The sequence below is a fragment of the Gopherus evgoodei genome, chromosome 10 (assembly GCF_007399415.2).
Source record: "Gopherus evgoodei ecotype Sinaloan lineage chromosome 10, rGopEvg1_v1.p, whole genome shotgun sequence".
In the NCBI taxonomy this organism is placed as follows: Eukaryota; Metazoa; Chordata; order Testudines; family Testudinidae; genus Gopherus; species Gopherus evgoodei.
The window spans coordinates 56154499-56180596 of record NC_044331.1 but is presented as its reverse complement, the minus strand read 5'-3'; the positions used below and the strand labels follow the sequence as shown (position 1 = coordinate 56180596).

The window sequence follows — 26098 nt, the reverse complement described above, 5'->3', positions numbered from 1 at the left end:
TGAAGTGTTCTCCTACTGGTGATATTTTTTGAGTTAGAGGTATTTGACTTATTAATTCTTACTCTTCTTTCCCATAGAGATAAATGAAACACCAGACATAGGTGACAGAATACATATATGAGGGGGAGGGATAGCTCAGTGGATTGAGCATTGGCCTACTAAACCCAAGGTTGTGAGTTAAATCTTTGAGGGGGCCATTTAGGGATTGGTCCTGCTTTGAGCAGGGGATTAGACTTGAGGTCCCTTCCAACCCTGATAATCTATGAAAAAAAATATTTCTGAAATTCTCAAAACATCCTGCATTGCAGACATTCTTTCTGGTATTTTTGCTTGTTTACACCATTATCCTTGTAGGGAACATTATGTTAATCACAGGTGACTCTGGCCTGCACACACCCATGTACTTTCTTCTCTGTAACCTGTCCCTCATAGACCTCTTCTATACATCCACTATTACCCCTAAAATGTTGGTGAACTTCCTCCAGGAGACAAAGACCATTTCCTGTGCTGGGTGCCTTGCACAAATCTTTTTTTTCATTACATCACTTGGCTCTGAATGGATCTTCTTAGTCACCATGGCTTATGATAGATACATTGCTATATTCCCCCCTTGCTTTATACAATCACTATGAACAGGAAAGCCTGTCTCCAGCTGGCTGCTGGATCCTGGGCATGTGGCTTTCTAAATTCGCTCTTCCACTCTCTTCTGATGTCTGCTCAGTCATTGGGTGGGCGTGATGATATTAGCCATTTCATGTGTGACTTGCACCCTCTTTTGGAGCTGTCCTGCACTGATACTGCCCTGAACAAAGCTGTTCTGCATGCAGCCAGTGTGTTCATTGGCATCAGACCCCTGCATGTTCACTGGGGTTTCCTACATCTGCATCATCCAAGCCATCCTCCAAATCTACTCCACTGAGGGCAGATGTAAGGCCTTCACCACCTGCATCTCCCACTTTACCATCGTTGTTATGGGTTACGGGATGGCTCTGTTTAATTATAACCAGCCCCACCCGGGCTACTCGCTGGGTATAGACATCCTGGTCTCTACTCTGTATTGCATTGTAACGCCCATGCTAAACCCCATCATATACAGCCTATGGAATCACAAGATGAAGGAAGCTCTGGGGAAAATAATGGAAAACATGCCTCTCAACGAACATGAGACACTGGCAGGGAATGAGCCTGAGAGCAGCAAAATGGCTGTACATTGGCAGATCCCATGGGAAGCAATGCCTGGGATCCAGAACTCTTCCACACTATTCCTTGCTCTGCCCAATGGCTTACTGTGATTTTTTTTCAAAAGTGGTATAGATCATCTCTGACTAACAGGCCACAAAGTGCTCTAAGTCCCTGTTTCTTCAGCTGTGAAACAGGGATAATGATATTTTCTCATGCTTGGAGCTCCTTAGAGGAAAGGTGCTATGTATGCGCAAAATTGCATTGTTATTCCTCTTGATCCTGCCTGGAGCTGCCTTGGATCTCAGCTTTTGGGCCCAGAACTTAATCACTCTTGGATTTATGTCCTGTACCAGATATAAATAAAGCCAGTGAATTATAATCACTAAACAACTGATGTAATTGCCAGAAAGAGGATAAAATTTAAATCTAGCAGACTGGTGCTTTGGGGCATAAGTGACTTTGTCATATACTTACTGATGTTAGACATGAAGTAGATATGATGGCTGTTCACAGGAAATGTGTGTATGAGCAAGATTTGCAGCTGATTCATGACTGCTGATATAGTTTGCAGTGTGCTGATGTAGTTTGCAGTTATAACTTTCTGTAGATTTTATCATTTAATGGCCTGATCCTGCTCCATTGAAGTAAGTGGCCAAACTCTCTTTGCCTTGAATGACTGCAGACTCCATCTATAGATATCAAGGTTCTTACACACTGCCCTAGGCCCACATCCACCAAGGTATCAAGACTCCTAACTTCCATTTGTCAATCAGGACAATTCATCAGGGAAGACTTCAAGATTTTTCTTATTCAAATAAGAAAAAAAGAACATTAAAAATGCACACAGTTAAAGACAATTATGTATTGCTGAGGAAACTGGACTTGTAGGTTAAGGCACAGGTCTGGGAGATCAGTGAAAGCTAGGAGACTCAGCACCTTTAAGGATCTGGCCCCAAGTGCCTTACTTACATCAGCACCGTGAGCTAGGGAAGCACCATCTTAATTTTACAGATGGGAAAACCGAGGCACAGAGAGAATAAATATCTTCATTATGGCAACACACAATCCAAGCTAAGTAAGAAAGCGATTGACTTTAAATATTATCTATCTTTGACTGTGTATGGGATAGCAACTGAAGGTTAAGCAAGTGACTATTGGGGCGATGGTTAATTTGGAGAGGTACTTAATCTAAAAAAAAAAACAAAACAAAACAAAACACACATCAAGCCTGTGTTACCCCTGGAATCAATTCAATTTTGTTTAGGAAAAAATAAAAATCAAATCAGATGCTGGACCAAAAAGGGAACTTTCCACATTTGATGCAAGGATACTCTCTGGTGTAAGCTTTTAGAGCAGTGGCATGTACTGCACAGTAACATCCTAGTAGAGATCATCTCATGAATAGCGCCCCGCCCTGTCACCTGAATACAGATTATGTCCCCACCCACTCACGGTCTCATTTGTTATTGCACAGTGTCCCCCTAGCAAATACAGCAATTACTGATATGCAGCTTTCATTGGGATCTCTAGCATAAGCTGGTGGAGAAAGTGACTAGAAGAGCCAGGATGCCTGTAAAGAAGCACCTGTAACCAAAGAGGTGGAGCCAGCATCATGTGACTTTGCAGCTGTCAGTGGCCCACCAGTAAGTGGTCCAGATAATCAGCGCCAGCTCCAGGGGTTTTGCCGCCCCAAGCAGCCAAAAAAAAAAAAAAAAAGAGCCATTATCGCGATCTGCGGCAATTCAGCGGGAGGTCCTTCACTCTGAACGGGAGCAAGGGACCCCCGCCAAATTGCTGCCGAACACCTGGACATGCCGCCCTTGTCTGGAGTGGCTGCCCCAAGCACCTGCTTGCTAAGCTGGTGCCTGGAGCCGGCCCTGAATATCATCACTGGTACACATCCTCAGCTTGAGAAGTGCTTTTTTAGAGTAGTTACAGGATGAGTAAATATCCAACCCCATACTGGACAGTTCCTAGAATCTAAGCATGATAAAACTGCTACCCAAAAAGGACTCCTATGATGTACAGCTAGCTCTTTCCTGGCTTAGGATCCCATCATGCAATTCCTGTCAAAATGGATGGGGCTGAATCATAAATTGGGTCTATTGACCCACAGCAACACCCTTCTAGCATTAACTTTAGAGAGCTAGGGCAATATTAAAGTCTATGGAAATCTGAGTAAAGCCTGTGGTGCTGGAAAAATGTGGGCATGTGGAATAATATCTTGGATTCTCCTGAGCAGCATATGGCAAAGAAAAGCATTTCTATGTATTTTCTAGGAACTGTTAGTTGCTCAACACCTTCATTTAAAGGGGATTCCCAATGACTAGGGTCAGGACCTGAGAGGCATGGAGAGACATGCTAGGGGAACAGACTTTTGGGGGTGACTGGGGCATGAAGTATTGTCAACCACAAGGGTTCAAAAAATCGTGTGTGCGCTGAGGGGATTGCATTCAGGTTTTTGATCCCTTGGCCACACTTGAGTCACATTTTTCAAGCTTATCTCTACAGCCAGAAGGGCTCCACCCTTTTCTCATTTAGAATGGAAGCCCAGATACTCCCATAATCACCTGACTCCAGGAGCTGGGTGTGACATTCCCTGGTGGTACCCAGGTTTGTGAGGCACCTTGGTAGCATCTGCCCTTAGCATGAAGAAGCCTTGTCTGTGCCTGCCAGTGTTCAGCTCCCCAATGCCACTGGCCACTGGCAACACAAGCATTCCCCTCTAGACCAGCAGGCCTCAAACTGTGGGTTGGGACCCCAAAGTGGGTCATGACCCACTTTGAATGGGGTCACCAGAGCTGGCTTAGTCTTGCTGGGGCCCAGGGATGAAGCCTGAGCCCCACTACCCTGGGTCAACGCCAAAGATTGAGGACTTCAGCCTTGGGTGGCAGGACTCAGGTTGCAGACCCCCTGCCTGGGGCTAAAGCACTTCAGCTTCAGCTTTGGCCCCCCTGTCCGGAGCGGTGGGGCTCAGGCTTTGGACCCCCCCCCCACTCAGGGAAGTGGAACTTGAATCGGCTCAGGCTTTGATCCCCCATCCTGGGGTCATGCAATGAAGTTTGAGAACCCCTGCTCTAGATCTATGAAGGCTCTGCTGTTTCTCTGCAGGTAAGCAACAGGCACACTCTAACCTCTGAGCCCTCTCACCATCTCCCTGGAGCATCCAGGCCCTGGTTCACTGGATACTCACAATATTCACAGATTCACTGCTTCCAGAGGAACAGTACACTCTAGCTTGCCAGTTCCACCTCAGATCACTGCGTCACTTACCTCACAGCACTTAGATAGGTTTATAGTAAAATCAAGTATTAGCTTATTTAACAATACTCAGAGATTCAAGAAGTAGTAAGTAGAAGTATTGGAAACAAATGGCTAGATAACACATTCTGTAGCCTACATACTCTTGCGTCTCAAAGTCCTTGCAGGGTTTTACACCCAGGCTTGCCTGTGACCCTCCTTTCATGTGGCAGACATGCTGTCCGTTTGCCTTCTAGCCCCTGGACCCCATGTGTTTCCTTGCACCCCACGTTATACCACAACAATCCTTTGTCTTTATTCACAAGCAGGACGTTCCTCCTACTGCTTGTTGGTTTCTGTAGATTTCACAATCTGTTCTTTTGTCTATGGCTCAGTATGCAAACAGGCATAAAATGTACAAAACACAAAGTACCAGACAGGGCGATGGGTGTCTTATTTCCTGCCTGAAAGCAACAGCTCTGAGGTTATCACCTCTTGGTGACCTGCCTTAACTCCAAGACCTTAAGAGTATAGATACATAACTCCTTCAATATTATCTGTACATGCCTATCCCAATGGTTATGATGAGCAGTGGGCTACTGGCTCTTGGTAGAGACATCTCATGCCACCCTTTGGGGAACTATTATGCAAATATCTGACCGGGGATGAGAGATCCTGTAAAACCCTGTGCACCCTGTGTCCGCTGCCCATTGGGCACCAAGGTGTTCCAGGGGCTTTAGGGAGGGGGAAAAAAAACTGACCAACCTTCCAAATATCAGGAGTATAGCTAGGGTGACCAGACAGCAAGTGTGAAAAATCGGGATGAGGTGGGGGTGGGAGGGGTAATAGAAGCTTATATAAGAAAAAGACCCCAAAATTGGGACTATCCCTATAAAATCGGGACATATGGTCACTCTAAGTACAGCTAAGTTTGTTGAGAGCTGGCAAGGCTCCTGTTGGGTGTGGAACCAATGTGAGGGCCCTGACACAGGGAAAGGTTTGGAGAGGTGAGGGTCACCACAGAGGGAGCAAGTTTGTGGTGGGATCACAAGAGACCAGATTCTGAGATGGGGGCATCACTTGAAGGGGGTAAGGTTTTTTTTGGGGGGGCAGGTTTTTGCAGAGTTTCATGTGGATCTTTAGGGGGGTTATGGAAAGTATTCTGTTTCTACGCTAGTCTCACGGGGGAGTTTGGGGGGTATTATGGAGGGTTTCATGGGGGCTGGGTTTGGGGTATAAAGAGGCCCCTCGCTTTTAAACGTTGCCCTCTAACGTTGCTTCTCAAAGTGGTGGTCCACGGACCGGTGCCAGTCCGCCAGGGACGGCTCTAGGTTTTTTGCTGCCCCAAGCAAAAAAAAAAAAATTTGGCTGCCCCCCACCCCAGCCCTGGGCTCACCTCCGGCACTCCCCTGCTGCCCCTGCCCTGGGTTCTCCCCCCCATCTACCCACACCCCCTTTGGAAAAAACCTTGCCGGTCCCCCACATCAGACAGCTTGCTAAGCTGTGCTCTAGGGTCTGTTTGCCGGCTCTGCCTGCCTGGCCTCTGCGGGAGCGATACGGCCGGGCTGACACTAGGTGGCGCACAACCCGCAGCTTGCCCCCCCCCCGCTATCTCTGATCACATGACGTGACTCACTGTCATGTGAGCCTACGGGCCGCTCAATATGGCGGGCTCCACGCTGGCGGCGGAGTGCGCGGCCCGGAGCTGGGGGAGCCGGCAGCGGCCTATGGCTGTTGTCGCCGCTTCCTTGGCGCTGCTCAGCTGGCTCCGCACAGCGCACGGCGGCAGCGACGGGGGGTGAGTCTCTGGCCTCCCGGCTGGGCAGCTGACGGCGCCTGTCCGGGCGGCGGATCCGGCCAGCCCGGGTGTCCAGGCTGGGGAGGGGGCACACCCTGCCCGCTGGTAACCCCGGTCCAGTTTCTCCATCCCCCCCGCCACCCCTTTCCCCGCTAATAAACTCAGCCAAGTTCCCCCTTCCCCCAAATCATCTACCCCCTCCCCCTGTAGTGCTCTCATTGGCCAACTTAAAAGCAGTTTTCTGTTCCTGACACGCGCGCTCTCTGCATCCGCCTCCTCCCCCGTGTCTAGTTCGTTCCCCTAAATAGTGCAGCAGGTTCTACCCAGAGGCGCGGGGTGTCTCGGCCGACCTGCGCCTTTCACACGGTCTAGGGAATGAACTTTGCTGTACTTAGTACTCGTTGAAAGTCCTGTCCCCGACGTGACATGCGCTTAGAGGGAAAATGAACTTTTAGCAGATCTTCCCTTGTCCAAACTGCCCCGTCCTGACTTTAGTGTAGGAGCAAAAATATAACATTCCCTGCTTGTGGAGCCACAGCATAAAGCAAGCAAGACAGACAAAAAAAGCCATTGAAGAGAAAGATTCCTGGAAATGAGCCTATGACTCTTATAGTCTAGAAGCTAAGTTCTGTACTTTGTTGTTTGTCCGCTCTAGGAAAGAGAGAACATGGCAAGAAAGAACCATTTGAGTGTTTTAGCTTTTATAGTCATGCCAATAGTTGATTACTACCTAGCCTTTCAGAAATGATTTCAACGAAATTATGCCTCCTATATGTTGGTGACAAACCTGGACTAGTGCAACAATTGAACACCTACAGCTAGCACAACTATTCTATAAGCATAGACCGGGGTTTGGGGAGTGAGAGGAACACAGTGAGCTCTGTATGTCTCATCGTATAATTCCTTTATATTATGTTTTTTCTAAGGGCATGTCTACACTTAAAATGCTGCATGAGTGAGCTACAATTCCATCAGCATAGTGAATCTACCTCAGAGAAGCAGTAGTTATGTTGGCGGGAAAAGGTCTCCTGATGACATAAGTGCTACCTATGCGGGCATAGGGTGGTATAACTAAGTCGTTAGAAGTGTAGATTTTACACACCGCTGATTATGCCAATAAAGGTCTGTAGTGTAGACCAGATCTAATTGTCTTGGGTATTCAAGACAGAATTTCCTTGTATCAGTTACCTAATATTTCAGAGTTAATTTCCACTGTACAACTCTCCTTTGTAATGTCTTTTTTAATATAGTTACTGATTGATATTCATATGCGAATTCATAACCTCAGAAAACTATAAGGTGCGTTTTTGGCACATATTATTCCCTTTTTTCTCATGCTAAAGGCAACACAAAGTAACAACCTATTTACTAACCTTGAGTAAAGAATTTGGAATCCAGTTTCAGTGGTTTCCATCTATCAAAGCATGTGGAACATAAGAGACTGTTTAAAAAAAACAAATTGCATCACAGCCCCCTTCTGAGTTCAGCAAATCCTTTTATCCTGGGCATCTCCCACATTACCTATTCTTTCCCCTTCACCCCCAGCCCCCCCGCTCATTTTGTCAACAATGCTTTATCTCAGCTCTTTAAGAAAACCCCCATTGTTGCACCAACAGCTGCAATTGAACCCCTAGTATAGACAGGCTACAGATATTTTTGCCACTGTGACATCTAGGCCTGCTCTGATCATTTATGTGATGCATAGTTAAAAAATGCCTGCCCCCTGCCTACGCCATCACTCCCACTGCTGGTAGTGCAATAGTGACAGCAGAACGATGCTAGTTTCCTTATCAGATAGAAGCTTAGGGATTTGAGATATGGGTTCCATTCACTGCTCTGCCATATACTTTCTGTGTGACCTTGGGCAAGGCACTTAATCTTGTCTATACTTCAGAAGTTTTACTATCGTAATTATGTTGGTTTAAAAGGAAAAAAAAAATCACACCCCTAACCAACATAGTTATGCCAGCAAAGCCCCAGTATAGCTTAGTTCACTTAGCCAAATTGGAATAAGCTGTACCAATATACCACCATAGTTGCATGGATTGGGGGCGGGGAGAGGACAGAGTTGCCACTTTAACTATGCCAGCAAAGTTAAAAGCGCAGAAGTTTTAAGTGTAGACAAGGCCTTAGTGTCTCTGAATTTGTCTACCTAGGCTGCAGGAGTGAGTGTCCCAGCTCAGGTCGATAGACTTGGGTTTGCCTTGGTGCCCTAAGAATAGTTGTGTAGACAGCGCTTTGAAGTTGACACTCAGGCTAGACCTCGGGCTTTGAAGCCCTCTCCCTCCTTAGGCTTCAGAGTCTGAACTGCAACTTCAAGCTACTGGCTATATGCTTATTTTTAGAGTGTCAGCATGAGCCCTACAAGGCCAAGTCTATCAACCTGGGCTGGGAGGCTTGCTGCCACAGCCTTTGTAGATGTAGCTCTGTGCCTCGGTTCTATCTGTAAGATGAGGATAGTAGCACTTCCCATGCAGGGATGTTGTGAGGCTAAACACATTAAAAAGACTGTGAGGTGCTCAGAGGGCCCTGTAAGTAGCTTAGACAGACAGACAACAGACCAGCTGACTGAATGAAACTAGATTTCATAATCTCACCCATCTCTTCATTTCAGGGGTTCATTAAATGACGACTTGTTATTGCCATATCCTCCGTCCTACTACGGTCCTCATCACCATCACAGGTACGTCAGAGACTGTCAAGCTGTCGTGCATGGCAATGTAACTCATGAAACTTGGCCCAGCGACACTAGCACCAAACTTCCTGTGACTACGACAAAAGGATTCGTGTCTTACTTCCCGCCAGAGGGCGAGACACAAAGGGAAGTCTATGGCCACTTTACTTTTGTGAACAACCCCCTGAGAACCTTCTCTGTGTTAGAGCCTGGCGGCTTGGGAGGTTGCAATTCAAGCCGCCAGGCCACTGTGATAGAAACTGCAAGACGTGGCAAGTGCCTAGTGGCCCAAAATGGTGGCTACTTTGACATGGTCACCGGAGAATGCCTCGGGAACATTGTGAGCAATGGAAGGCTGGTGAGAAATGCCAGAGGCATGCAGAATGCGCAGTTTGGGATCAGGAAGGATGGCACCATGGTGTTTGGGTAAGGATCTGGGCACTTTTCTGTGCCATTTTCTTTTCCCGAAAGGCTTAGTAATAAACATTAAGGCAGAAAGTGCCCCCCTAGGAATTGGCTTCTGGACCTTCCCCTACTATAACAATGGGGATTTTTAATCCCATACATTATAGAACGTCTCCTTATTGAAAGGAAGCACTGGCAGTGTGATCTATCAGAGCAGCTTCGTAGAAAGGCCGGATATTTTTCCAGGGCTGGATGCAGCTTATCAAGATCAATACTAGGGCTTCATGTATTCACCTAGCAGCTTCATTTTTTTTTTTAATTACTATTTTACATTGTTGGAAGGACAAAAGGGATATGAAAGTTTTGTGGAAATAGTTGTTTCCCTGGAATAATACCATGCAGATAAAGGATCACACTTACAGACTGTTCCAAACAGCTTTCATTTTTGCATGTGCAATTTCTGTACTATGTGTTGCATAGGCAACTGATTAGGCATACACCTGTAGAACCAGTTTCTCCTCTGTCTGTAATGGACTCTGTACACAGAAGTTGTGTGACTACAATTAATTGTATGTAAAAGTGATAGAGAAACAGAGCCCATCTATTAAAAAAAAGTGGTGCATGCCTAGGTACTATGAAGACTTTCCCAATCTTGCACTGGTTCATTTAAACCTGGAACGCCATGTACACTATGATCTATTGAAGAGTAAGATTTATCTTTTTAATTCAGGGCTTTGTAGTTCAGTTGGGCATTTCCCCAAAATATCTGCCCTAAAAATCGTTTTGGAAAGGTTCTCTGGCCTGTAATATACAACAGGTCAGGCTAGATGATCACAATGGATCCTTCTGGCCTTAGAATCTGAATCTGTGAATCACTAGCCTTGGAGCCAGTCACTCATCATTTCTACACCTGGCTCTGCTCCAGACTCCCCTTTCTGATCTTGGGCAGGTCCCTTTGCTGCTGAATACCCAGTTTGTTAATTTCCTCTATGCTTGTGAGTGCTTGGTACCTTAGGAAATCAGACCCTCAGCTTGCCAGTGCCTCAGTTTCTCACCAGTCAAAAGGAGATAATGCCGACCTTCCAGGAGAGTGATGAGAATCAGTGTCTGTAAATATAGTGTATTAGAACGTACAAATTAGACATTCCCTCTTCAGAAATATATTGAATATTGCGGATTTTCAAGTACATGGTACATTATATCCAGCACAGTTAGCAAAGGGTAGTAAAGTATTCTTCCAAAATAAACTTAAGACGCTTTCTGCGTTCCCTGGGCCAGATGGGATGCATTTGACATGAATTGTCAAGGGTTTTCTCACAATGCCATGAGAGCCATTCCAGTGCTAAATACGCTCACCTTTAATCACGCTTGTATTCATGATGCTTTGTTTTTTCAGTGAATGTTTGTGGGAATAAGAACTCATGTGGATGGCCACGCCCACTAGCTGGCCTGGAGGTTGTAGCCAGGAATGCCTTTTGCAGCATTAGCTCTGCTTCCAAGAATGTTGGTTTGGGTTTTTGTTAAGGCTCCTTCCCATAATGCAATGCAGGATCTGTCCACACAGCCTTAGGAGTCCTGGGACTGATTCCATGCCTTGCAAAACCCATCTCACCCAGGCCAATGTGGATTCTCTACTCATTTTCAGTGCCAGGTTAACCTTAAACTATTTAGGCTCTTTTAAACCCGGAGCTGCTGTTGTACAAGATTTAACACATTGCTAGTGGAGACAGGGCCCGAGGCTCTGCCTGTGCTTGAAAATTGACATGTTTCTGCCTGCGGGGATGGTTCTGTCTAGAGTAAGGTGTTTTGCCATAATCTCCCTACCATTGCTCCTCTGGTTCAGCTCTCCTGGCGGTACCAATGGCAGGAGCTCTAGCATACACAAGGGGCTGGTGGTCACCTGGGTATTACCCAGCGTGTTGTATAGATTTGCTGCCAGCAAGGTTCAGTCCATTGCTTCTGAAACAGTGCAGAACATAGCTTGAGCTACACATATGGTCACATTTTTTTTCCAGAACTAGCTGAGCTGCCTGTTGTCAGAAGTAAATGGATTTCCTAAGGTAGACAAGGCAAGAGTTTGGCATCACTAAAGGTTTTTGGACACCTTGATGAGCCACCTCACTCCTCTTGTCTCTCTCCCAGGTACCTGTCGGAGGAGGATGTTTTGGATCAAGTCAACCCATTTGTGCAGCTGGTAAGTGGCGTAGTCTGGCTTCTGAGAGATGGAGAAGTGTATGTCGCTGAGAGTAAGACAGCGGAGTGTGACAAGACTCAAACCACAGGTAAAGATCCTAAGCTACTGCCTCCAATCTGCTGATGAGCTGCCTTGTGAGGAGGTTGTAAATGGGCATCTTGGTTTCAGAGCTATAGATTGTGTCTGCACTGGTACATGCCACCCTCATTGTTGGCCATGGGTGCATCTGCAAACAGTTGTGCATCTGCAAGTGTAGACAGAGCTAAACTTTCCCATACTGCTTTGGGAGGATCAGATGATGGGTATAGCATGTGCTACATTGTAATGGAACCAGAATCATTAACATTTCTCCCTGTTGCTACTACCAGCACAGCTGCACAGTTGGTGACAGCGGTGGGCTATCTGCTGCCATTTTAGACACCAAGCCACCTAACCCTGCTCAGAATAGGCCTAGACAGCATAATGGTTAACGTGCCAGTGGTTGCTGGTGCCGCATCTGCACTAGCATTACCACCAGTGCTGCAGGTAGGGGAGCTGAAAATAAGCCTCACTCAGAGAAGGAGAGTTATTTTGTCTGGGTTGTGAGGCAAAGCACCCCAGTACCCATGCCAATCTAGTAATATGTAGGAGTGGGAGGATTAACAGGTCACGCCCATAAGCTGATGTTCAGCCAGTATCTGGACACTATCTTTTCCTATCCCCCCCCACCACCACCCTCACCACCCTCAGTAGCTGCTGTAACAAGATACAACAGTTGGAGCTCTCCTCTGGAAGTTTGAGAGAGCGGGGAGCAGCCGCCTGGACTGTGAACTCTGGAGTAGAGACTGTGTCTTCCAGATCCACATCCGTTGGGCCCTGATCCTGATTAGAGGTTTTGAGTGCTAGAAATAATAATATCCAGTTAGTCCTTGGCCTGAGGGTGCCAGCAAGGGGCCCTATTTTAGTGTGAATTCTTCTCCATGGAGAACTAGATTGAAGTCAGAAACTCATTTCACAAGAGCAGTCACCATCAACCTGGGCTGCAGCTTAACTTGTGACTCAGAGGTGAAGGGCTCCATATTCCATTCCCAATCTCCCCAAGCCAGCCAGTCTCTTGTAACAAGAGTGGTAATGGAAATTTTCATTCCTAATTCCTATGTGAGGTTAGATGGGGAAGGTTGGAGTTAAGTTAGTAATTAATGCTCAGTCTTCTCTAGCTAGAGGAGTCTGTAAAGTCAGCTCTTTCACCTGCCTGTGAATTATCTTTTTTCCCATGCAGGGTCCTTTGACAAGTTCATCAATGTGATATCTGCCAGGACGGCAGTGGGACATGACAGGCTCGGGCGACTGATCTTGGTTCATATGGATGGACAGACTGATGTGAGAGGGTAAGGCTGAGAACTCATTCTTTAATAAACTCATGGGGCAGGCAAAGTATCAAAGGGATTGATCTGGCATCACAGCCAGTACTGAGAACAGCATCAGATCCGATGTTCAGTAAAGTCAGGTGTAAGTTTTAGGCACCATATAAAAGTTTGTGGTGATAAAGAGGCAGAGTCGGGCACTCTGAGTTAAGAGAGAACAACCCTGCAGGGCTCCATTACTGCTAGCAGGGCCCTGTTTAACCAGTTGGGCTTCTGATACCCCACTCTCCCTTCTAAATCCACTACTGCAGACAGAGAAGAACTGATGCTGGATCTTTCTGCTAAAATGATCTCAAGTGAAATTACGTGTTGGCACTGATGTTGCCATCACTAGGCTTCAGAGCATAGGTTTCATTGTGATGAATAAGGATAATTTTCTCCTTTCTCAGCAGTGGTGAGCGAGATACTGCTGTCATGGACATTCATGATAATTTTGCTGTTCATTTCAATGGGAACAGATTGGACCTATTGTTTTCAGTTGTCTGCAGAGCTATCCAGACAGTGCTGCATTTGCATGATTCCCCCCACACCTCAGTTAAAAGGGTTAGAAGTGTAACTTTTTAAAATGGAAGCTTACTCTGTCCTGGAAGCTAGATGTATGATGCGTGTCCTGGTCTATAACTTCCTTCTCCCTCTGGCACTCATGAATAAAACCCAAGAGAATTTAAAGGTATTGGAGCCGATCAGCTATGGTGTAACTCTCTGGCTTAAAGAGAACTACACCGGGCTAAATTAGAAACAATAAACGGATGCTGCCAACTTGAAATCGAGTCAGTTTAAGACTAAAGTGCTTAATCTGAAAAAGATTTGGGGGTCGTGGTGGATAATCAGCTGCACATGAACTCCCAGTGTGACTGTGGCCTAAAGAGCTAATGAAATCCTGCGATGTATAAACAGGGGACTCTTGAGTAGGAGTAGAGAGGTCATTTTACCTCTGTATTTGGCACTGGTGCAGCTGCTGCTGGAATACTGCATCCCGTTCTGGTGCCCACAGTTCAAGAATGATGTCGACAAATTAGAGAGGGTTCAGAGAAGAGCCATGAGAATGATTAAAGGATTAGAAACCTGCCTTATCCTGACCCAAAGAGCTCGCTCTATTGAGTTTAACAAAGAGAAGGTTAAGGGATGACTTGATCACACAGTCTGTATCTACACAGGGAACAAATATTTAGTAATGGGCTCTTCAGTCTCGCTCAGAAAGGTAGAACACAATCCAATGGCTGGAAACTGAAGCTAGACAAATTGAGACTGGAAATAAAGGCATAATTTTTTAACTGAGAGAGTAATTAACCATTGGAACAATTTACCAGGTTGTGGTGGATTCTCCATCACTGACTGTTTTTAAATCAAGATTGGATGTTGTTCGAAGAGAAACTCTAGGAATTATTGTGGGGAAGTTCTCTGGCCTGTGATATACAGATCAGAGGTTCTCAAACTGGGGGGCATGGAATGTATTCTAGGGGGTAAGACATGAGAAGCGTAGGGGGAGGGAGGGAAGACAGACACTTACTGTGCGCACTTTACCCACAGCAATGAATAACTAGCAAAGCTGATTCCTCCAGCCATATCAGGTCCTCAGATGGCGCTGTGCATTTTGACGGATTTCTGTTAAGCTTGCATAGCATTATACAAAGTCATTGCCATCCGTTTGCTACGACCCGCTGTGCACATTTAACTGTAAGCATGGACCACAATCACAGTTTTGCTTTTGCTTTTTTTACATTGGAGCGTTTGTGCATTCAGAAAAAAAAACAACTCAAGTGAAAAACAAAGAAGCCAAAACCGATTCAAGGGAAGCACCGCATATATTGGTAGATGTACTTGTGTGGTGGACACGTATATGACTACAGATACGAAGGGGGGCGCAATCAAATAAGTTTGACAACCACTAGACTAGATGATCACAGAGGTGCCTCCTGGTCCTGGACCCTGAATTTCAGGCCCTGCACCTGCTGCCAGCTTTCCCTGCCAGTGTTTGAAACCTTGTCCAATAGTCAACTATGTCTTTTCCCTGTGAGGGACCCATCCAAGCAGCAGGGGAAATGGCCAACTAGACAAGGGGAAAATTAATTTGACTCTCCCCACAGTGCTGCCACATTCGTGAAGTAGAACTGGAGGGGGAAACTTTTCTCAGCTCTTTCAGGGATAGTCCTCTCAGATTTACCACTAGGAGGGGTAACATCTTTTAGACAGAGGCATGATTTATGTGGACTCTGTCCCTTTTCAGGTTCTTCTGATAGACAGAAGAACCAGCTTCCATGCTGCCTGAGCGCTCGTCTGCACCAATAGAGCTGCATTAAGTAAGAACCGCTAGCATTACCCCAGGGTGTACAATTGACGCGCACCGAGAGTCTGAGCTCAGTTTTGAATTCTTTCCATTGGTGGAGCTCTCCCAGGCTGGGGTTTTCCATTGTCATAGCTACCATAGTGCAAAAATCCAAGGGTAACCTTTCCAGGGCCACAGCTGTGAGTAGGCTTGGCAGGATTCAATTTTTTTGGTAAATGTCAGTAAACATCTATTCCACCATAGACACAACCTGACAAAAGTATTTCTATTGACCATCAAAGTTTCCAGATAGGCAAAGTGGGGAAATGTTGCTTGAGATGTTATTAGAGTTGGATTTAGGGATCTTTACTCTGTATATTTTGACATGTGATGTTGACAGTTTGTGTCAATGGTTATAAAGCTTTAACTTTTTGAAGCCTAACATCTGCTGTCATTAAATCATTGTTGCCTGACCCTTCTCCCCCATAGTTTTACACAACTGTGAAAATAGACAAAAAAAATTAAAAAAATGCTTAAGAATAAACATAGATATTATCCATCCAAATTATATTAAAAAAAAAAAATCAAAATCTGCCAAGCCTAAATATCAGTTATATCCACTGGCCACCAGCAGAAATGTTTGCTTCATCTGTAAGAAGACTGTCCGAAATCTAAACAGATTTTAGACTCTATGAGAACCTTCAAGAAGTGGTGCTGAATAAACCCAGTTCAAGAATTCAGAGTCCCTCCAGATGATCCGTGAGGCTGCTATACTTTGCCCCAGAGATGGCTCCTGCATCCCTGGGTGCTAAACTGCAAAAACTGGTTTTTGTTTTGCAGCCTCAATCTCTGGGAAATGGCCAACTTCCTAAAGCAGCAGGGTGTCGTGAATGCTATCAATCTGGATGGTGGAGGTTCAGCCACTCTGGTTTTAAATGGAACCCTAGCAAGTTACCCATCGGATCACTGGTAGGCGCTGGATGGTGAAAACCATGGGGACACCTCAGCTTCCCAGTTCGTTGCCTGAGGAGCTCTCCTCTACATAGACAAGATCTCTGTGGGAACCACTCCAGAGTCACAGGGCTAAACTCAGGCCTGGCGAGAGTGGGTTGGACTCCCACTGACTTTCCAGTGAAATGCACCTGCTTCTTCCGGGAACGAATCTGGTCCTTCATGCTGATCTGTGTGTATGGAAGGATGAGGGAAACTGTATTGCTTTTCTGACCTGCCTGGAACGTCACAGAAATAACTTGATGTCTTGGTGCAAAGTACCAGTCCAGACATCAGTCATGAGATAGCTAGACTAGTAAGAGTTATGAATCCCAGCAGATTCCACCCCCTTCTTCTCTTTCCGAGGCAGAAGAGTTGAGTAGCAAGCAAGAGTCAATATTTTTCAGAGACCTTATCTGCTCTGCCAGGCTATAAAGGGTCTCATTAGTCCTTGGAAGAGTGGGTAATGGGCCTAGACTAAAGTGCTCCATCCCCTTTTGCACAGTGTGCTATGTGCTAGCTGGCTACCTAGCAGCTGTCATCCATCCCAGAGGTGGCTGTATTTTGATGGTGGCTCTCTGGGAAATGTCTTGGGCTTTTTCAGGCAGAAGTGCACTGTGTAACTATGATAATTATTGTTTTAAATTAGCATACTCAAGGTCTGTACTTCTCACCTTGTACCTAAGAGGGAATAATCAGAATTTGAAGCATTAGGAGTTTGCACAGGAAAAGTGTGTGACAGTTTTTCTTTGAGTGAGTGACTAATGGGATTTGGCGTGATTACCTAATTTTCCCAAGTGCTCTGATATTACACAATCTTCACCATCATCAGGCTGCTAGCAGAGCTATCAAATGGGGCTGTGACTGAAATGGGGATCAAATATGAAGTGGCTGGCAGCTGATCGACAGCTCCATGCACTTTACTAATGTGCCAGCTGATCCAAAAATCAGCAGAGTCCTGGGTGTGTTTCCCTGTTGGAGGATTTAGTGATCCTGGCTTTCAGTTTTTGCCAGTATCTGCACAGCTCACCCCTCCTCCACTCATGCCATAGGGCTATAGGAACAGAGAAGCTTTCACACCCCAACCCTCTGCTCATGGGAACTGCCTTTTGTCCTCAGCAAGTCCGACGCCATGTGGCGTTGCCCTCGGAGCGTCTCGACAGTCATGTGTATCCACGAGCCTGCTTGCGAGCCTCCAGACTGCAGCGGGCATGGGCACTGCGTGCTGGGAGAGTGCCAGTGCACTGGGGACTTCTGGAGAGGACCAGATTGCAGCGTCCTGGACTGCGGGCCTTCCAACTGCAGCCAGCATGGCATCTGCACTGAGTGTAAGCCACCACTATTTACAAAGCGAGCCCATTGCAATGGGGGGGGGGGTGGGTGTGTTACTAGTGGCACACGCTAGTATGTCGTCATTACCAGCTAGGGGGGCAATGGGTAGGGAGGGAGGTGTAGCTATTGTGGGTGTTGGGTCTGTAGAGATTAGCCAGTTAGTGATGCTAACATTTATAGGTCATATCTGCCACCTTGTCAGAGTAGGGGAACCTCTCCCATCTAGCACCACACAGTAACAAGGCTGAGCTCCTAGCAGTCCGAGAGAGGTTCTGGACCACTGAAGAGAAAGCCTCTTGTGAACATCTCCCCTCCCAGGGCTCCTCCACATCCTTGTATCCCTGCAGGAACTGCAGAGCTTGTTACATGATGAAACAGCAGGGCAGTCACCTCCCTGGATTTCTCCTGCCTTGCTGAAATACCACACTGGAGCCTTTCTACTTAAGGGTCACCAGTGACTTCCATTCTAATGATCCTGAGTGATTCCTCCCACAAGCTCCCAGCACTACCATCAGAAACCCCCACAGAAAAAGTACCTTTTGACTGACTGCAGCCCTCTCAAGAACATGGCTTGCTCCAGCCCGCCCCAGTCACTTGTGCTCTGAATACAGAAAGTGCCTCCAGTATCAAGCACCTGTGCTCTGCTGAGAACTGAAGTCTTCTTCCCTAGAGAAGAGAAGAGAGCTGCTCTTACTCCAGGCTCTGCTGAAAGCCAAGCCTTTTATAGCAGCAGCTGCAAATGAGCCCAGCTGGTCCACTCCTTGGCTGTCTGGAGGGGAGTGTGTGTTAACCCTTGTCTTGATTTCCAGGTGCATGTTCTAAGTGGGGGCATTGGTGTCTCAAGCAGCTCATGGTCTCTCTGCTGGTCTCAGCTTCAGTGCCTGATTTGTGTTTCCTTCTTCGTAGCTGGGTGCCTCTGTGATGCTGGCTGGATAGGCAGCAATTGCAGTGAAGGTAACTCCAATTTGTATTGTAATCTTATTCTTTATGACTATGGAGGGGACCGCATCATTATAGGGCGCTGTTTGCCTGACGCCTGCAGCAGTGGGGAAACGTGGTTCTATTGACCCTATCTAACATCCACACTGTTCTGTAAGGGCGAGCCGCCAAAGAGACAGCAGGGTGTGTGGTCCTTTTTCTGTTGCACCTTTAGGGTACATAGTGGCCTGCGATGGGTTTGCTACATTTTTTCCCCTGTTAGACACAGCCAGGATTTCCAAGCTGTGGTTCCTGGTCAGCTGGGTCTGAGAACTGCAGATTGCGAGCTTCCTGCCTTCTTAAATGCAGGGTGGGAAGTGTGGATTCAGCCTCTAAACCAGGATAAGGTCTCCTCAAGTGTTGTAGTTAAATAAGTTTTAAGTAATGTGAAGAAATTACTGCCCCTCTCAGGTTTCACCTCCTTAATAATGATGTCACCACCCTCCTGGCTCTCCAGCCCTCCTGAGAGTTCCCTGGGGTACAGCATTAGAGCAGCAATGGGGAAGGGAACGTGTGTGAGAGCTGATGGGTCTGGGATGGACACATGATCAGAAGTGCCGCGGGGGGGGGGGGGGAAGGGGGTGAGGGGGATTGTTTTTAAAATGCCTTTTATTAAACAGCCCAACCCAGCATAATCACCCAGCTAGCAGTGTCTCTGTGGCCTCACCATGAGCAGCACACCTGGCTCGGGCATTGGAGCCGCAGGTGCTCAAATCATCAGTGGGAGCTGAGGAGATCTGTGACTTCAGCAGGCACCAGTTAACTCAAGTGCCTTCGAGAGCCCTAGGGAAGTCTTTGCCCCTGCCCAGGCCTGGGGATAGTCCCTGAACTGCAGGGCCCCTCAGCTTTCTTGAAGGCCCCTCCCATATCCACAAGGTTCTCAGCTGTTATCCTCTGACAGAGCCAGCCTGTGGTGAGCACAGGGGTTGAGGAGGCTTGTCCAGCACCAGCTGGGGATTCCTTACTGGAATCGGATGCCCATTAAAGGGGAGGAGGGAAACAGCTACAGCAAGGTATCAAGTATCAGAGGGGTAGCCATGTTAGTCTGGATCTGTAAAAGCAGCAGAGTCCTGTGGCACCTTATAGACTAACACACGTATTAGAGGATGAGCTTTCGTGGGTGAATACCCACTTCGTCGGATGCATGTATTCACCCATGAAAGCTCATGCTCCAATATATCTGTTAGTCTATAAGGTGCCACAGGATTCTTTGCTTATTTTACAGCAAGGTAGGAGTCCTGTCCAACCTCTTCATCTGCTCTGGTGGCACTCCTTTCCCTGGGCACTTAATCAGAGGCATAAAGAGCAGAGTCATCACCCGTTTTATCCTTAATGTGAGCCCCCTGCAAATGAATCTCTTCCTTCTCCTGGCATGCCCTGCTCCCAACTGAGGCAGGTTCGCTCCACTCTGGCACAGGGCATGTGTCTGGTTTTAATTCACTTTGCCAGTTGCTTAGCAGCCGATTGGCTTGTAGTTGGTGCTGTGGTGTCCCGTCCCTGTGTAATGAACACACAGTGAATAGGGAGAGTGGTGGGGAAGGGGTGCTAGCTTGTTGATATGGAGAATTCTAGCTGTTCTCGGCATGGCCAGTAAGAGAACCCTGATGAGTTTGTGCTTGCCTGCAGCATGTGCTAGCGGCTCCTATGGGGATGGCTGCACCCAGAAATGCCTCTGTCAGAACGATGGAGCATGTGACCCTGTGCATGGATCCTGCACCTGCCCGGCTGGATACCAAGGAGCCATCTGTCAGCAAGGTGACATCTCTTCCCAGTAGTGCTTTGTGCGTATGAAGAGTTTAAATGTCCTGTATGGAGCAACCCTGTGTTCAGACTAAGGAAGACATGAGCTTTGCCCCACAGGGCTCAGTCAAGCCCAGGTAGAGGCTCTCCATTTGGGTCATGTTAATGCAGAAAGGTCAGGCTTACAGCTGTGCTAGGGGGCTGCCCTTTACCTACAAAATGCAGTTTAAAAACATAACGCTTTATTTTGTAACTGGAAGCGACTGGCTCTTTCCCTGTGTGCTTTCAAAACCAGGTGAACTCTCACCTACTTCACAGCTGGCCTGACAAATGGACCACCTTTCAGCCAGAAAGCTGTAAATCTGGCAAAGCCAAAGGCAGCTGACTATGACCTCTTAATTCTGGGTGTCATGCTGCGCATGTACCTAGTATGAGTCAATGAGTGTTGAAAGTCTGACCTTTGCACTCTCCCTTTAATGGCTGATTTGCCTCTAGCTCTTATTTCTTAGCTTGTGTAACGGCACCTGCTCTTATTAAAACATCTAATGCTGGTGTGAATCTTACTTTCTGCCTCAAGATCCTGCTGCAGGGAGTTGCACAGATTAATTACACTGTGCTCTTTTAATTTTTGTCACTTCGTTCTCATAAAACGCTTGTCCTTCCAAACTAAATCGTGGCCTCTAAATCATTCCCTAGGTGCTCAGATGCTATGGGGAGGGAGACTAGACAAGTTCGAGAAAATACCCTGGGGAATTAATGCTCATTTAAACGTTTCTGAACAATTACTATACGTGCAATGGCTTTAGTGGGACATGCGTGGCTGAGGTAACGTGCCTTGTGCTGATGTGGAAATCCCAGCCTACAGGGAGTATACCCTGCTTTCTTTGTAATCAGTCGACCTTAATTCCTCAGAGTGCCCCATAGGCTGGTATGGGCCAAACTGCCAGCAGCTCTGTGACTGCGAGCATGGCTGTCCTTGTGACCAGGAGACGGGCAGCTGTAATATCACCTATGAGGACAGCCTGCAGGACAAGTTATCCAGAGGTATGTCCCGTGCTGCCTCTTTGCGTGGTTCTCTTTGGCTACACGGCGCAGCAGCTTTACCGTGTGACACTGATGTGACCATAGAGACCAAAGCTTGTCTCACTTGTCATTAGCTCCGCAGAGCTATGAGCTAAGCTGCCGCCACCTTGGCTAGCTAATGCTTTCCCCGGCACTTTGCTTGGGCTTGTTTGGTATGAGGCAGTTCCACCCCACCCGTGCCTGTTTCCTTCACCTGTTGTCATCTTGCTTTCTAGCTGGCCACTGTCTGGCTTTCTACATGCTTCAGGAAGAGAGTGACAAGAAACCCCTTCTCACAGAGTAAGTGTGCAGTGTTTGGTTATATATGAACAAATGATAGAGCAGCATCTGCCCACCGCCAGTTAGCCTTTTGTGGGGAGGATGGCCATGGAGTATGAAAAGCTCCTGCTTCATTGTATATAATACATGTGCTTGCCCCGGAATCTCTGTACTTCGCTCATCAGGCTTCTGGTTAAGAATCAAATTCACAGGAGGGAGCTGCCCCCAGGCTGCGGAGTGTGTCTAAGCTGGCTTTGAAAGCCAGCCTCAAGTTGTGGGGCTACAAGCAAGAGCTATGGCCCTGCTGCTCTGGCACAAGACTAGAGGGGATGGTTAGGGCAACCAGTGCTTAAAAGCGGTCATGGGAGGGCCAGGGTGAGCCCTATCCTCCCTCCTCTCACATACTGTCCAGGCACCAGCCAGCCTGTAAATAATAATCAGGGAGGCCCCTGGCTTTGGGGAGGGAGATGAATAATGATCCATCTTCACTTTGGCTAAGCTCTTGGGGGTAGATTGTTAATGACCTCTGTAATTGTAAGACAAGAGCTTTGTTCTCTGGCCTAGCTGAAGCAGGGTTTGCACCATAGGGGATTGGTGGAGAAAGGTCTTGGCTGTTGCAATATGCTGCAGCATTTAGTGCAATATTGGATTGAAAGTCCTCCAGCCCCACTAGCTCTGAACTGCAAGTAACTTGTGTAGGGAAGTAGAGCTCCATGCACACAGTATCCAAAGGAAGCAAACAGCCATTGTAAACAGTGGATTAAATGCCCTTAGCCTACTTTTTGCCCTGTGTTGCACTTGATTTCCAGCTTCTGGGCACGTTAATTTTGATTCTAGAATTGCAGACCATCCAGGTGCAGCAGCATTGTCTGGTGTTTGTATTACTGATGAGGAGAGACTAGACCAGCTGCACTGCTAATGATGTGCCTCCACATTTAAAGCCATTCATTTACTTTTACTGCAGGGAGCCACAACTAACCCTATGTTCTGGTTCCTGTTAGTGAAATGAGAGAACCACTTCAAGTACCCTCTGTTCTGCTTTTGTTATGAATAAGGTTAAGATTTTGTCACAGGTATTTTTAGTAAAAGCCACAGTCAGTACACAATAAATCACAGAAGCACAGGGCTGGCTGCCTGAGCCCCACCCCCATAGAGGTTGAAGTCCTGGAGGTCACCTAAAATCACAGAATCCATGACCTTCCTGATCTCTGGGACCAGCTCATAGCCTTAGTTATAAAACAAATTGAGCACTCCTGTACTTGCTGGAAACAGTGGGGCCAGCAGCCATTCATTCATCTTTCTTCTGTGCCCCAATCATTTCACACAGCAGAACATGCTTTTCACTAAGCCCCCCCTTTCTGTCTGCCACAGTCAGAGCTATTGGTGGAAGAGAGAGCCTAAAGGTCAGTGTTAAAGGAAGAGGCCAACCACTCTGAGGGGCTAAAAGCACCCACTTAAGCCACTGTGAGAAGCAAGACCTTAGGCTGCAGCAGTGATGCAGCCAGCCAGGAGCCACATACCTGAAATCTGCTGCATAGTTACAGATGTACTAAAACATATAGTGCTGCATTTCTGAGAGTGGGTTATTCTTTCCTCTCTCACAGGAGAACCTGGATCTGCTTCACCTCAGTCTTGGGGCTGCTGCTTTTGATCAGTGTGGTAGGAAACCTGAGGCTAGTTCTCAGGAGCCGGGCAGCAGAGCGCTGTGAACATGGTGACTACATGTACCATCCACTAAAGGAGATGAATGGAGAAGCCAGTCATACATGCCCTTCTGCCTCTTTGGAGCAGTACCAGACAGAAGACACTCAAGATCAAAGCCAGACAGAGACTGAAGCACTCATTTAACTTTACAGGTGAGGAAAGACTTGAGAGATTCTCCCCAGCTGTGGTACTGGCTTTCAGCACCGAGGACCTACCAAGGGCTGCTTCATCCTGGAATGAGAAGCTAGTAACTTGCACAGAACAGCAGCAAGAAGGGGCACAAGGTTGTAGTCACAAAACATGTGACTATGGGCTCAAGCCAGCAGCTGCCTCTGTTCTTGCCACTCCTCAATCAGAAGTCTCTCAGTTCCCTTCATGGGCCTGGTGCTCAGGAGAGAGAGGGGACATGGGAAGCCCTGTGCAACAGCAGCAACTGCTGCTCTACCATGGAGAATAGGGGCCTGTAATAACTGTGAGGGTTGGTCAGTATTCACTGCATTAGTTGCACGTGGATAAGGAATTCCCTGCCCAGCAAACTGAGCCTGATTAATTAATGACAATGAGAAAAAAACTAAAGGTCAGTGGAAGTGCAACATGCAGTAGCACATGGCTTCTCTCGCTTTGGGCCAGTTCTCCCACCGCGGCACATTCCATAGTTGAGCAGTGTGGCTAGAACATGGTCACATCTGGCTTGTTTCACTGAAGCTGTGTTTCTTGCAATTTGGGCTGGAAGGCATTTCTTTCACTAGGGGTAGAACTTGTCTGCCACAAGCTGGTTGTTCTGGTTGGCTGCCATAGTGAGGGATGTATTACGTTTTTGATAGAGTCATAAACAGTGTCACGTGAAAAGCCTTTTGTGTCAGCTCCCAAAAGTCTCACTCCTTCAGGGCATGTAACTCCCCCTCTTCACTGTAAAGGGGGCAGGTTGTTGCACTGTGACCAGAGCTGATACTGCTCTGGGGATTTTAAGTGATTCTGCTCCCCTCATTAAAAAAGGTCAGTTTAGCTGGGCTCATTCTCTGAACCTGGTCCTGTGCTGTCCCTGGGGCAACGAAGAGTAACTCACCTCGAAGGAAAAGCCTCAAGGCAACAGCACACAGGCTACATCAAGGTGGAACACTTGAGTTAAATCGTATGCTAATTGTGCCAGGGGTGGCATCTAACTTCTTTATTCCCAACCATGTTCCAACATGGTAGGTGCTGAAGGCTTCAGTCACTGCTGTAAAAATTGCATTTGCCCTCTGAGTGCAGAAAGTTGCTTAATAGAGAGGACTGAGGTTCAGTAGATTTTAAAGTTGTCAAAGCTAGTAAACCTATTGGGTGGAGGTTGATGATTTTTCTTGGCCAATGAGTCGTTGTAGACTAAAAGGGCTTTTTAGAAACATGTTCATTGAGGCAAGTAATTAGCCTCCAATGTGCCACTGACTGCTCCAAGGTGGGCTTAAAGCACCTTGAATATGCACTTAGATCTTTTTTACTGTGACTCTCCACATAAACAGAGCTCGTGGAGTTTTTATGCCATATTTGAAGAATCAGATCAGTCTGTACATTTTAAGAATTGATTTGCTATTGGTTACTTAACACTTGAATAAACTCAATTAGTAAGTGACTGTTTGAACTCTTAATAAACCAATATTTTATTGCACACTGAGGGGAAATGATCTGTCACAGCCACGCTTTGGCTGGGCTCCTTCCCATTTTACCCACTGAGAATCTTTGTACAGCTGGAAGTGCTGCTATGGGATCTTGCATCATCCTCTGCCACTACAGGAAAAAAAAAAAGTTTTAACTGAACTGCTAGCACAGCACATGAGACAGGTTTCAGAAATGAGGTAAGGTGCATCTTTACTCCTTGGCACATTTAGATAACTGCAGCAATAGATATACTATATATAAATGCCTTAGATTACCTGACAGATACCACAACTGCAGTATTTAGTAATCTCAAAAAAATTATTGGTTTATTCATTTTATTTTTAAGTTACAGAAATATGGACAGCAGAAAATTACAGCTGGTAACTTCAACTTTCAACTGCCATAAGTGCAGAATCTGTAGCTTCACATTTGTTGCTCAGTAACATGTCACAAAGCACCCTGTGTATTCCAGTAGCATGCTCTGAATTGTCAGAACAAGGTTGTTGGGGGGTTTTTTTGCTGACAAGAATCAAGACCCTTATATAAAAGTTAAGACAGGAGCGGGTTGAGTGGGGCAAATAGTACATTTACCTAAAAAAAATTAATGCCCATTTAGTCTTTATACACAGATAGCGTGGAAGTGTTACAGGGCCATTAAAACTGATTCATGGTCAATGCTGACAGTGAACATCCTTTATGGCCAGTTAGAAGAATTTTCTCAAGTCTGTCCTGGGAGCATAGAAAACCACCACCAGGCAGAAGGTGCTGACAAATGCCCTTCAAATAGTCTTTCAGCCTTAACCTGTAAAGAAGGGTCTCCTCACAGTATAATTGCACGAAGAGGGTGAGGAAGTGAACTGCATTTCAAAAGAAGGTCACTGGCTTTGCTGATGCAACTGGCCTTAGCAGATACATTAAAAATGTGACAACTTAGCACCTGAGTTCAGTAGGTAGGACCTGCAGATTCTGGCCCTTTCCCCACCAACCAGTTTTTAAATTGACCAGTTAAAATGACCTTTGGAGTAGGGCATCAGAGTCTGTCTTGTCTGCAAGACTGTAGGCAAGGTGAGCGCAACTGACACCTTTTAAGCAGCAATGTGCCACTGAAGTCCAACCCTGGGCTCTGGGATTGTGAATGCAAAACAAAGACTATTCAAACAATGTCTGAAATAGTATCCTAGTCCTCTAACACTGAATAATCACCATAGCTCAGCAT

At 46.6% G+C, this 26098-nt stretch overlaps 1 protein-coding gene across 1 annotated transcript; it reads left to right on the top strand.

The window, feature by feature from the left end:
• The first annotated feature begins 6086 nt into the window (after window positions 1-6086).
• On the top strand, window positions 6087-24856 carry NAGPA (N-acetylglucosamine-1-phosphodiester alpha-N-acetylglucosaminidase). The gene is made up of 11 exons (XM_030577815.1): window positions 6087-6220; window positions 8835-9320; window positions 11442-11581; window positions 12752-12860; window positions 16003-16131; window positions 17272-17480; window positions 18391-18438; window positions 20089-20217; window positions 21115-21246; window positions 21501-21564; window positions 23148-24856. The coding sequence occupies exons 1-11, from the start codon at window positions 6087-6089 to the stop codon at window positions 23389-23391; spliced, it is 1824 nt and encodes a 607-aa protein (XP_030433675.1). The 3' UTR covers window positions 23392-24856.
• Window positions 24857-26098: the final 1242 nt, after the last annotated feature.